Below are 14,804 nucleotides of genomic sequence, written 5' to 3'. Positions count from 1 at the left end.
TCACTCACGCATCTCAAGTGCCAACTGGAGCATCAACCTTTCTCAATTTCCCGCTTCCCTATGATCACTTTATTGCCCCCACCAGCCTGTCCAATACACCACCTCAACGTCTCTCTTTCGTATTCTTTATTCACATTTCCCAAATTACCCCCAACCATTCAAATCTCAAATTTGAATTTTCAAGTGTCATATGATTTATATGTTTTTTTATATGCAAACCTTGTGTAAGACGATCTCACGGATCGTATTTTGTGAGACAGATATCTTATTTGGATCATCCATGAAAAATATTATTTTTTATGCTAAGAGTATTATTTTTATGATGAATATCGGTGGAGTTAACCCGTCTCACATATAAAGATTTATGAGACCGTCTCACAAGAAACCTAGTCTTTTTTATAAATTAAAAATGATCTGATAAAGCAATTATTTAATTATTTTAATTTATCATATATTGTTATACAGATAAATAATAACAGCTAACCTTATTATTAATCTATCAAAAAATTTAAAAATTAAGATTTCATTTGGATGAATGATACAGAATCCATAAATTTCGATTATAGTTTTATAGTTAACAATAAAATCAAAGATAAAATCTTAAATCAATAACTTATTTATTTACATATTATTTAAATAAACTATAATGTATTTCAAATGCTTTCAGGTGAATTTGAAAATCATTTTAATTAACATAAAATATTATATAAACATATAATTAATGAATTTGAATTTTACGATGTTATTTATGTGAAACTACAATATACATTATATTAAATCCATAATTTTGAAATTCATATATACAAATCGAAAAACGAGGGCATTTGAGTAAACATAATAGTAAATATATGCTGTAAGCAAGCTGTAATGCTTTTTGTTCTGTTGTGCTTTTGGGGCATTAATCGCATATCGAATCCCATATATTACATTGAATTCCACATCTCACCAAATACTTTTTTTAAAAAAAGAAGAAATTCACTCTTTTATTTATCCTTTAAACAGACGTAGCTAAGAGTTTATACATATATACACACATGTATTAATTTATTTGAGTTATATTTAAATGAATAACAAAATGTAATTATCAGAAATAACGAGAGATTACACTATAATTTTGATATATGAATTAAAAAAATAAATAAAACAAAAAAAAAGAAAAAAAAGACTAAAGTAGAAATTGAACCTATAACTTAATATTCAGGAAAACAAAGACTTTAACTGCTAAATTACATGTGACTTACATTAAATTTTAACTATTTACTAATATATATAATTATTAAAATAGACAACAATACCAAAACTTAGTTATCGTAAGGATTTCAAATTTAATAATATATTATATATGTGTATATATATTATAAACTGGGTACAATATATTTATTTGTAAATGAGTATTACTTAATTAATAATAATAAATATGCTAGCGAAAAGGCTGGCAAACCGTTAATATAATTAATAAATGACATTACACTTGAAGAACCGCGTACTGTCTCTTTCTCCTCGCTTTCCTTTTCCTATATTCATTAATATTAATATTTATACATTTATTATTCCACAATATCAATCAATACTATAAATACCACATTCCTCTCTTCCAAGAATTCATACCAAATCCAAAGTTTCAAAGCGATTCATTTCTCCTACAACATAAATGGCTTCTTACCATTGTTTCCATGTTCTTTTAGTTTTGTTTTCTGTTTTCAATATGTGTTTTGCTTCGAGAATTCTTGTGACACAAGACCAGCAGAACCAGATTCTTCGATACCACAAAGGTGCCCTTCTGCAAGGCACAATCTCCGTCAATCTGATATGGTACGGGAACTTCAAGCCAGCACAAAGGGCTATCGTCTCCGATTTCATTGCCTCCTTGTCGGATTCCGCCGCCACCCGAAGCAAGCCATCCGTGGCCACATGGTGGAAGGGAATCGACAAGTACTACAGCCTCGCCAATTCCAAGAACCCATCCTCACTGTCTCTCCGTTTGGGCAAGCAAATCCTCGACAACAAATACTCCCTCGGGAAATCTCTCTCGGAGAAACAGATCGTGCAGCTGGCTTCCAAGGGCGAGCAGAAGAACGCCATTAACGTTGTGTTGACGGCTTCCGATGTCACAGTAGCTGGCTTCTGCGTAAACAGGTGCGGAACCCACGGATCCAAGAGCTCCATCGTGAAGGGGAAGAATAAGAAATTTGCCTACATTTGGGTGGGCAATTCAGAGACACAGTGTCCCGGCTACTGTGCTTGGCCCTTCCATCAGCCCATTTACGGCCCGCAGAACCCGCCACTGGGTTCCCCGAACAACGATGTGGGCATGGACGGAGTGGTGACTGTTCTATCCGGGCTTTTGGCCGGAACTGCCACGAACCCTTTCGGGAACGGGTTTTATCAAGGCCCGGCTACTGCTCCATTGGAAGCTGCTTCGGCTTGCCCCGGTGTGTATGGAAAAGGGGCCTACCCAGGCTACGCCGGAGACTTGCTTTTGGATCCGACCACCGGTGGTAGCTACAACGCGCATGGTGCGATTGGCCGGAAATACCTTCTTCCGGCGATATATGACCCTTCCACTTCCAAGTGTTCCACTTTAGTTTGATTTATGCTTACAATATTTAGGGGTTAGAAGAAATGTAATTGATAGAAGATAATGTCATACTAAATTCATTGATTTGTTCATTTTTTCAGAATACTAGAGTGAATTAATCGGGTTGCTTCATCAATACTTGTTATATTTTTACCCTTCAAATCTTCTATCAAATTTTTCCGCAAGCAATTTGCCTTCTTGATTTTAGATATAATTTTGTGAAATGAGTTTCCGACTTGATCTGATATATAAAAAAATTTATTTTTATGTCAATATAATTATTTTTTACTTTGAAATATGAATCACGTTACAATATTACATTTTTTACTTTTAAAAACCATGAATGAAGTTGAGCTGAAAAAAAATCTATACGATGACCTACTCTACAAATAACCTACACCATTTATATACCTAGAACCGAGTTACACATGGGTATAGATTGTGTTTCAAGGTACTTGCTGCATGCACCATATTATATATAATTTAAATGTAGAGGACTAACTTATCCAGGGGTCTTCGGATATGTGGATAAACTACTTATTTTTTATACTTCAAAAATACATTAAGCAAGCAACAATCTGTATATAGGCCTTGTGGGAGAAGAATCTCGGAGTTATATTCTGTTAGACAAATTATTTTAAGAGTGTTTACTGTTGTAGAACGTAGAAACACTTAAATGTGTTTGAAATTTTTTTCCAAACAGTTTATAAGTTGTTTTTGATAGAAATATTTAACATAATATTAAACTAAATTCGTTCTACATATTTACGACATAACATGTTAAGATCAATTTGTGAAAAAATTAAAGAAGAACGAGTTCTATCCTCTAAACAGTGATATTGATTTTGAAAGTATAAACAAGATCCTACAAACATCGAAACAAAAATATTCTAAGGCTATATTTGGTTTGTGAGATAAACAATGGATGATTTATTAGTCCAAATCAATCCTATGTTTGTTTCGTTTTTAACAGAAGTAGGATGAGCTACTCGGCCCTCACTCGCCCCAAGATCCCATAAACATTCGAACAAAGATATTTTAAGGCTATGTTTGGTTCGTGGGATAAAGAATGTATCATTTATTAGTTCAACTCAATCCTATGTTTGGTTCGTTTTTAATAGAAGTAGGATGAGCCACTCGTCCCTTACTCAGCCCGAACTATTCACATTAATTTGAGGATGATTTGACACTTTTCATTAGTGTGATAAATTATCATCACTTGAAGATTGACTTTTATAATCTCAAATTTGAAAATAAAAAATACCATATCCCTGTTCCCTTCCAAAAGAAAGATCTGTTTTCTCTTAACAAAAAAAACTTATTTATAAATTCTAATTTAATTTTATTATTTATTTGAATTAAATTAATTTTAATGAAATAATTTTATAAATATTTATCAATTAAATAATTTTAATTATATTGTTACTCACAATTTTAGTTATTTTCAAATAAAAATATTATACTGAAATAATAAATAAAAGCTATAAATTAACGATGGTAATAATATTAATGATATGAATAATATCAAATAAGAAGAAACAAACTAATAATTAATTAAAATAATAAAATAATAAAAAATGATAAATACAAGAATAATAATATTATTTGTATTAAATATAAGAATAAAATAAATAACAAGATGATGATGATGATAAGAATAATAAGAAACAATTTGAACCATCTGAGACTTGGGATCAGAATGAGGAATCTGATACGTGGCTTTGTTTTACCAAACTTTTTCTTAGTGGTTTTCGCACAAATGGAGGTTATTGGTTTCCAGCCTATATACCATATTCAACTCTGATTGAGCTAAGAAAATGAAAAATTTAAATCTCAGAATAATAATGAATATAAGATTCATATTTGGAACTTTTACAAAACATAAAAGGATTTATAAAAGATATACCAAAGAAATTAAACAACAGAGGATTTTACCGAGGTCCACCTCAGAATCATAAATTCATAAAAATCACCCATGAACGCCTTAAACGCCATCTCTCGGCTAAGCAGGCTAAAGGGCTACAACATGAATTTATTTTTCCTGGTTAAACTCGAACCTTGTGTTTACCATTTCCTGGTTCATCTTTTTACCTTATGTTCTAACCAAAGACTCTTATATTACATTAAATTCTAAATATTTAAATAGATCTTTTATTATCTCAATCTGATCTCAAGAACAAATAAATATAGATCATGTCATAGTAAGGTAATAATTTAGCACGAATGCTTTAGCCTGTCATACAGGCTCGACTAATGAAATATAAAAATTTAAAACAGTAAATAAAAATAGAAAATAAAAATAGTAAGAACTTACAAATTTGTTACCAGAACTTCAAACTTTTATTGATATAATTCAGAAGGGTTTTTACAAGAGAGAAATGAGAGGGGAGCAAACTCAACCGTGTCCTCCTAAAGACACAGAATGAACCTATAAATAGATAGAAAAGCCGGACATGAAACCCCGGATTCCATCTAAAATAAAAACAGTACAATACTTTATTAAAGTAAATAATACAATGCATTATTAATGCAAATAGTAGTCAAAAAGTCTACAGTGATATGATATTCCACCCGATATGCCATGATGTGATATTCCACCAACTGCACCAGCTGCAAATTCTTTTTCTGACGATTTTAATCATCTTTAATATTGTCTTTTAAAGAATTTTTCAGATTCTCAAAAATGTCATCTATCTGAGAAAATTGAGGAATATCATCCTCAGGGTCTTGAGCATCCTGCATCTTCATAAGATGAATAAATTGATTTTCACTAGATTCGGACGCCATAGATTTATCTGATTTTGAATCAGCACCTCCAATATTCTGGAAAAGATCTTTTTTCATTTCTTCAATATAGATCTCGATCATTTTTTCTTTTGAATATATTTCAGAATATTTCTGAGTAAGAATCTTGAAAGGACTCATAGAGGCTTTTTCCTTTTCTTGTTGATTATTAATTTCTTTCTGATATAAAGAAATTTTTTCTTCCATTTGATGAAGAGTTTCATAACCATATGGTTTTCCAGTTTCTGGATCATCTCTTAATAATTTGTCCCAAAATTTTGTGTAACTAACCCTCCATATGCAAGGGATGCCTTCATCAGTGTAACCGAATTCTGGCTGCCATCTCCAGATCCATGGGATTCCAAATTCCATGAAAAATAGACATAGAGTCTTTCCATCAATCCAATGTTCAGAAAATGATTTTTTAATACTTGGAGAAACATTTAACCAAGTATTCATGGGTTTTATAAAAATCTCTGGCAAAATCTTTGCGGATGGACCAAATATCTTCCACCATATTAAAAACCAATTTGGAACTGGATAGTGAAAAATATTTTCACAAATTTTTAAAAACCAAGTATGTTTTCTTTTTTCATTTTCATAAAACAAGGTTTTATTAAAACTTTCAATATAATCCCAAAAATTGAATTTAAAACTCATTTTATGATTTTCAGAATAAAATTCTTTTTCAACTAATGGAGATATACCCCATTCTTCAATAGATATGATCTTCTTGATGATAAACTTTGAAAAGTTATAACTTCCTTTCTGCTGAGTATTACTGAAAAAGTGAGTTATGTCAGCACTTTTTGTAGATATCAGAAGATTTTCATAAAATTTCTCTTTGCTTATAAGAACCATATACATATGATGTATTGTTTAAATATCTTTCCATTATAGTCCATGGAGTTTTTTCCCATTGGGTATCTCTTTCTTCTATAAGAAGAATCAATTCTCGATGTTTTGTCTCTGTATATAGAGCTGAATCATTATCATCCTCTTTGATAATATTAGCATATGATGCTGAAGATTGAGAATCTGTATTACTTCTCTGCTTTTGTTTCAAGAATTATTGAAATTCATTGTATAACTCATTATTTTGCTCAGTATTACTAGCTGATGAACTGGATAAATTCTGGGCTATAAGCCTCTGTTTATCATGCTGTGCAATGATATTAGGGGGTTTTCCCCTACCACCTCGCCCTCTATAAGAGGACTCTCCTCTTCCTCCTCGGGAATACATATCTGTAGATAAAAACATTAGGATAAATATTCTCGAGTTAAGAAATCTGGTAAGTGATTATCTTCACCTTTTTTATAAATTATTTCAAAATCAAAAGGAGCTAAATGAGCCTGCCATCTTGCAAACATTTGTTTAGAAACATCATGTTTAAAATCTTTATTAAACATAAATTTTGCAGATTGACAGTCAGTTTTTATAATAAACTTTTGATTATATAAATCATCTTGAAATTTCAAAATACATCTGACAATAGCTAAAATTTCTTTTGCTACTGTGGAGTAATTTTTCTGGGCATTATTCCATTTCCCAGAATAAAATCTAATAAGATATTCTTGTTTATTTTGAGGATCTTTCTGTTTTAAGATTCCTCCAAAACCTATATCTGAGGCATCAGTTTCAACTATTTTATCCCATTGGGGATTAGCAAGCATAAGACAAGGAAGATTTTTAACCTTTTCCTTAATATTTTTAACAGCTATTGTATGTCTTTCAGACCAAGGTAAAGGATTTTTCTTTAACCTTTCATATAAGATAGCAGAATCTTTAGTAAGATTTTTAATATAGGGAGAAATATAATTTAAACTTCCTAAAAATCTCTGTAACTGAGTTATATTAGTTATAATATCAGGAAATTTTGAACCAAATTCTATACTTCTCTGTATAGGAATTATTTTTCCTTTCTCAATCATATGACCGAGAAATCTAATATTGGTTTGAAATAAAATCATTTTTGATTTTGAGATAACAAGTCCATTTTGAATAACAATATTTTTAAACATATTTAAATGTTTAAAATGTATTTCAATATCATTAGAAAATACTAAGATATCATCAATATAAACAATTATAAAATTGCTGTAATTATAAAATATCATTCATAATTTGTTGAAATTCAGAAGGGGCATTTTTAAGACCAAATGGCATTACTGTCCATTCATAATGTCCTATTGGAACATTAAAAGCAGTTTTATATCTATCAGATTCTTTTACCTGAATCTGCCAAAATCCTGATTTTAAATCAAATTTTGAAAATATGATAGCATTTACAAGTCTATCTAATAAATTTTTTTTATTAGGAATATGATGTCTAATCCATTTAAAACCTTATTAAGAGGTTTATAATTTATGACTAATCTTGGAACACCTCTTTCCTGTTCAGAATGTTTATTAACATAAAAAGCAGTACATGACCAAGGAGATTGAGAAGGCTTTATCAAACTTTTTTCCAATAAAGAATGAATTTCATTCTTACATAATTCTAAATATTCAGAATTCATTTGACAAGGACGAGCCTTGGTAGGAATATTTTTTTCATCAAAATTCTCTTCATATGGAAGAGATATAATATGCTTCTTTCTATTCCAAAAAGCATTAGGAAGATCATTACATATTTCTAATGAAAACTTATTATAAATAAGTTTAATTTTTTCCTGTAATTTAGGATTTTGTAATTTATCATCTATAGTTAATATATTAACTTCTTCTTTTAAAAATTAATCTGAAAAGTTTTCCTATCAATCTTTTCTTGTAATTCATTAAGAATTCTATGAACAGGTTTAGTTATGAACTTAAAGGAAATAGGATTACCTTGAAAAGTTCCTATAATACCTGTTTCATCAACATAAGTTAAAGGATAAATTTGATAAATAAAAGGAAGACCAAGTATAAGTTGGCTAGAAATATCTTTTGCTAATAAAAAACTGGTTTGAATACAGTTTTTATCTTTGCAAATATAAACTTTTGGTAATTTATAATTTATTTCTAATGGTTCTCCTCCTGCATGAGAGAGAGAATGAGTAGTTTTATGAAAGTATTTCGTAGGAATTAATCCTTCCTGTATAACATTTAAGTCTGCACCACTATCAATCATAGCAATGAAATTCTTTTTATAAGAATTTTCAATTAATAAAGTTATATTGGTATACCATTTTTGAGATATAATCATGCTTAAAACAGATAAATGTTTTTTATCTGGATCAGGAAAAGAAATATCTTGTAGATTATCAAAACTATCAGAATTATTAACTGAATTATTATTATTAGTTTCAATGATTGAAACACGATAATTTAAACTATTATTATTGTGTTGTAAAATTTTTACTTGTTCTTTAAGATTTTCTATTTCTTTAACTAAATCCTGTATAGTAACTGGATTCTGTTTACTATATTTCTGTTGAAGAAGATTTTTAACTTCTTTCATAGAGTAAGCTTGTTCTTGTTTAACAAGAATATTATTATTATTATTGCTAGTTGAAACAGTATTCTCTATTTGATCAATAATTGTGGATTTTAATACTGGATCCTTAATCATTTTAAGAAATTCTAAAATATTATTGTTAGTTAACACATTAATATTTAAATCATTGAATTGAGACATTAGTTTATAAAATTCATCATTTTTATCTTCTATATGATTTAAACAAGATTTTCCTTGTATACAATTATTACATTCATTTAAATCATCAGAAATATCTGATTCACTATCTATTATTTCTTCTGAAATCTAAGATTATGAAGAATTCTCAGTTTCACTTTCAGAATTATTATTTGAATCCATTATTATTTTAAATAATGTTTCTTTTAGATTATCATCTATATCTAAATTATTAATTTTATTTTTAGCCCAACATTGATAGGATAATGTCATGGCTTTTTACATTTTCTACAAATTATTAATTTATTTTTGTATTTTTCTTCTTTCCGTAAATCACGGCTTTCTTTTCTTTTCTTCTTTTTATCTCTTTGTCTATCAGACAAATGTCTTTTCTTTCTATAAAATTTTTCATCTTTTTCTTTAATTTTCTTCTTACCTTTATTAGGTAAGTCCATACCAAATTGATCACAAAATTTACCTAATTGTTTTTTCTCAAGTAAATTCTGTCTTTTAATTTGATTATTTAATTTTAATTCATTACAGAGAGCTAAACCCTCTTTAATGCAAGTATTAATTAAATTTCCATAAGTATAATTATCATATAGAATATTAATCTCATCTTTTCTTACATATGATAATTATACTTATGGAAATTTAATTAATACTTGCATTAAAGAGGGTTTAGCTCTCTGTAATGAATTAAAATTAAATAATCAAATTAAAAGACAGAATTTACTTGAGAAAAAACAATTAGGTAAATTTTGTGATCAATTTGGTATGGACTTACCTAATAAAGGTAAGAAGAAAATTAAAGAAAAAGATGAAAAATTTTATAGAAAGAAAAGACATTTGTCTGATAGACAAAGAGATAAAAAGAAGAAAAGAAAAGAAAGCCGTGATTTACGGAAAGAAGAAAAATACAAAAATAAATTAATAATTTGTAGAAAATGTAAAAAGCCAGGACATTATGCTAATCAATGTTGGGCTAAAGATAAAATTAATAATTTAGATATAGATGATAATCTAAAAGAAACATTATTTAAAATAATAATGGATTCAAATAATAATTCTGAAAGTGAAACTGAGAATTCTTCATAATCTTATATTTCAGAAGAAATAATAGATAGTGAATCAGATATTTCTGATGATTTAAATGAATGTAATAATTGTATACAAGGAAAATCTTGTTTAAATCATATAGAAGATAAAAATGATGAATTTTATAAACTAATGTCTCAATTCAATGATTTAAATATTAATGTGTTAACTAACAATAATATTTTAGAATTTCTTAAAATGATTAAGGATCCAGTATTAAAATCCACAATTATTGATCAAATAGAGAATACTGTTTCAACTAGCAATAATAATAATAATATTCTTGTTAAACAAGAACAAGCTTACTCTATGAAAGAAGTTAAAAATCTTCTTCAACAGAAATATAGTAAACAGAATCCAGTTACTATACAGGATTTAGTTAAAGAAATAGAAAATCTTAAAGAACAAGTAAAAATTTTACAACACAATAATAATAGTTTAAATTATCGTGTTTCAATCATTGAAACTAATAATAATAATTCAGTTAATAATTCTGATAGTTTTGATAATCTACAAGATATTTCTTTTCCTGATCCAGATAAAAAACATTTATCTGTTTTAAGCATGATTATATCTCAAAAATGGTATACCAATATAACTTTATTAATTGAAAATTCTTATAAAAAGAATTTCATTGCTATGATTGATAGTGGTGCAGACTTAAATGTTATACAGGAAGGATTAATTCCTACGAAATACTTTCATAAAACTACTCATTCTCTCTCTCATGCAGGAGGAGAACCATTAGAAATAAATTATAAATTACCAAAAGTTTATATTTGCAAAGATAAAAACTGTATTCAAACCAGTTTTTTATTAGCAAAAGATATTTCTAGCCAACTTATACTTGGTCTTCCTTTTATTTATCAAATTTATCCTTTAACTTATGTTGATGAAACAGGTATTATAGGAACTTTTCAAGGTAATCCTATTTCCTTTAAGTTCATAACTAAACCTGTTCATAGAATTCTTAATGAATTACAAGAAAAGATTGATAGGAAAACTTTTCAGATTAATTCTTTTAAAAGAAGAAGTTAATATATTAACTATAGATGATAAATTACAAAATCCTAAATTACAGGAAAAAATTAAACTTATTTATAATAAGTTTTCATTAGAAATATGTAATGATCTTCCTAATGCTTTTTGGAATAGAAAGAAGCATATTATATCTCTTCCATATGAAGAGAATTTTGATGAAAAAAATATTCCTACCAAGGCTCGTCCTTGTCAAATGAATTCTGAATATTTAGAATTATGTAAGAATGAAATTCATTCTTTATTGGAAAAAAGTTTGATAAAGCCTTCTCAATCTCCTTGGTCATGTACTGCTTTTTATGTTAATAAACATTCTGAACAGGAAAGAGGTGTTCCAAGATTAGTCATAAATTATAAACCTCTTAATAAGGTTTTAAAATGGATTAGACATCCTATTCCTAATAAAAAAGATTTATTAGATAGACTTGTAAATGCTATCATATTTTCAAAATTTGATTTAAAATCAGGATTTTGGCAGATTCAGGTAAAAGAATCTGATAGATATAAAACTGCTTTTAATGTTCCAATAGGACATTATGAATGGACAGTAATGCCATTTGGCCTTAAAAATGCCCCTTCTGAATTTCAACAAATTATGAATGATATTTTTTATAATTACAGCAATTTTATAATTGTTTATATTGATGATATCTTAGTATTTTCTAATGATATTGAAATACATTTTAAACATTTAAATATGTTTAAAAATATTGTTATTCAAAATGGACTTGTTATCTCAAAATCCAAAATGATTTTATTTCAAACCAATATTAGATTTCTCGGTCATATGATTGAGAAAGGAAAAATAATTCCTATACAGAGAAGTATAGAATTTGGTTCAAAATTTCCTGATATTATAACTAATATAACTCAGTTACAGAGATTTTTAGGAAGTTTAAATTATATTTCTCCCTATATTAAAAATCTTACTAAAGATTCTGCTATCTTATATGAAAGGTTAAAGAAAAATCCTTTACCTTGGTCTGAAAGACATACAATAGCTGTTAAAAATATTAAGGAAAAGGTTAAAAATCTTCCTTGTCTTATGCTTGCTAATCCCCAATGGGATAAAATAGTTGAAACTGATGCCTCAGATATAGGTTTTGGAGGAATCTTAAAACAGAATATCCTCAAAATAAACAAGAATATCTTATTAGATTTTATTCTGGGAAATGGAATAATGCCCAGAAAAATTACTCCACAGTAGCAAAAGAAATTTTAGCTATTGTCAGATGTATTTTGAAATTTCAAGATGATTTATATAATCAAAAGTTTATTATAAAAACTGACTGTCAATCTGCAAAATTTATGTTTAATAAAGATTTTAAACATGATGTTTCTAAACAAATGTTTGCAAGATGGCAGGCTCATTTAGCTCCTTTTGATTTTGAAATAATTTATAAAAAAGGTGAAGATAATCACTTACCAGATTTCTTAACTCGAGAATATTTATCCTAATGTTTTTATCTACAGATATGTATTCCCGAGGAGGAAGAGGAGAGTCCTCTTATAGAGGGCGAGGTGGTAGGGGAAAACCCCCTAATATCATTGCACAGCATGGTAAACAGAGGCTTATAGCCCATAATTTATCCAGTTCATCAGCTAGTAATACTGAGCAAAATAATGAGTTATACAATGAATTTCAATAATTCTTGAAACAAAAGCAGAGAAGTAATACAGATTCTCAATCTTCAGCATCATATGCTAATATTATCAAAGAGGATGATAATGATTCAGCTCTATATACAGAGACAAAACATCGAGAATTGATTCTTCTTATAGAAGAAAGAGATACCCAATGGAAAAAAACTCCATGGACTATAATGGAAAGATATTTAAACAATACATCATATGTATATGGTTCTTATAAGCAAAGAGGATTTTATGAAAATCTTCTGATATCTACAAAAAGTGCTGACATAACTCACTTTTTCAGTAATACTCAGCAGAAAGGAAGTTATAACTTTTCAAAGTTTATCATCAAGAAGATCATATCTATTGAAGAATGGGGTATATCTCCATTAGTTGAAAAAGAATTTTATTCTGAAAATCATAAAATGAGTTTTAAATTCAATTTTTGGGATTATATTGAAAGTTATAATAAAACCTTGTTTTATGAAAATGAAAAAAGAAAACATACTTGGTTTTTAAAAATTTGTGAAAATGTTTTTCACTATCCAGTTCCAAATTGGTTTTTAATATGGTGGAAGATATTTGGTCCATCCGCAAAGATTTTGCCAGAGATTTTTATAAAACCCATGAATACTTGGTTAAATGTTTCTCCAAGTATTAAAAAATCATTTTCTGAACATTGGATTGATGAAAAGACTCTATGTCTATTTTTCATGGAATTTGGAATCCCATGGATCTGGAGATGGCAGCCAGAATTCGGTTAAACTGACGAAGGCATCCCTTGCATATGGAGGGTTAGTTACACAAAATTTTGGGACAAATTATTAAGAGATGATCCAGAAACTGGAAAACCATATGGTTATGAAACTCTTCATCAAATGGAAGAAAAAATTTCTTTATATCAGAAAGAAATTAATAATCAACAAGAAAAGGAAAAAGCCTCTATGAGTCCTTTCAAGATTCTTACTCAGAAATATTCTGAAATATATTCAAAAGAAAAAATGATCGAGATCTATATTGAAGAAATGAAAAAAGATCTTTTCCAGAATATTGGAGGTGCTGATTCAAAATCAGATAAATCTATGGCGTCCGAATCTAGTGAAAATCAATTTATTCATCTTATGAAGATGCAGGATGCTCAAGACCCTGAGGATGATATTCCTCAATTTTCTCAGATAGATGACATTTTTGAGAATCTGAAAAATTCTTTAAAAGACAATATTAAAGATGATTAAAATCGTCAGAAAAAGAATTTGCAGCTGGTGCAGTTGGTGGAATATCACATCATGGCATATCGGGTGGAATATCATATCACTGTAGACTTTTTGACTACTATTTGCATTAATAATGCATTGTATTATTTACTTTAATAAAGTATTGTATTGTTTTTATTTTAGATGGAATCCGGGGTTTCATGTCCGGCTTTTCTATCTATTTATAGGTTCATTCTGTGTCTTTAGGAGGACACGGTTGAGTTTGCTCCCCTCTCATTTCTCTCTTGTAAAAACCCTTCTGAATTATATCAATAAAAGTTTGAAGTTCTGGTAACAAATTTGTAAGTTCTTACTATTTTTATTTTCTGTTTTTATTTACTGTTTTAAATTTTTATATTTCATTAGTCGAGCCTGTATGTCAGGCTAAAGCACTCGTGCTAAATTATTACCTTACTATGACATGATTCTATATTTATTTGTTCTTGAGATCAGATTGAGATAATAAAAGATCTATTTAAATTTTTGAATTTAATGTAATATAAGAGTCTTTGGTTAGAACATAAGGTAAAAAGATGAACCAGGAAATGGTAAACACAAGGTTCGAGTTTAACCAGGAAAAATAAATTCATGTTGTAGCCCTTTAGCCTGCTTAGCCGAGAGATGGCGTTTAAGGCGTTCATGGGTGATTTTTATGAATTTATGATTCTGAGGTGGACCTCGGTAAAATCCTCTGTTGTTTAATTTCTTTGGTATATCTTTTATAAATCCTTTTATGTTTTGTAAAAGTTCCAAATATGAATCTTATATTCATTATTATTCTGAGATTTAAATTTTTCATTTTCT

At 28.4% G+C, this 14,804-nt stretch overlaps 1 protein-coding gene across 1 annotated transcript; it reads left to right on the top strand.

Annotated features, from left to right (window-relative positions):
• The first annotated feature begins 1,596 nt into the window (after positions 1-1,596).
• Positions 1,597-2,714, top strand: LOC142547417 (protein PHOSPHATE-INDUCED 1-like). Its single transcript, XM_075655711.1, has one exon. It carries the CDS (start codon positions 1,652-1,654, stop codon positions 2,588-2,590), a length of 939 nt encoding a protein of 312 aa, XP_075511826.1. The 5' UTR covers positions 1,597-1,651; the 3' UTR covers positions 2,591-2,714.
• The last annotated feature ends 12,090 nt before the right edge of the window (positions 2,715-14,804 follow it).

Source organism: Primulina tabacum, chromosome 5 (assembly GCF_025594145.1).
Source record: "Primulina tabacum isolate GXHZ01 chromosome 5, ASM2559414v2, whole genome shotgun sequence".
NCBI lineage: Eukaryota > Viridiplantae > Streptophyta > Magnoliopsida > Lamiales > Gesneriaceae > Primulina > Primulina tabacum.
The sequence above is the reverse complement of the archived record's forward strand: the minus strand, read 5'-3'. Positions and strand labels throughout refer to the sequence as shown.

Bases quoted from the DNA above. Each gene is read 5' to 3' on its own strand.
- LOC142547417 (XM_075655711.1), top strand. From the start codon at position 1,652: ATGGCTTCTTACCATTGTTTCCATGTTCTTTTAGTTTTGTTTTCTGTT.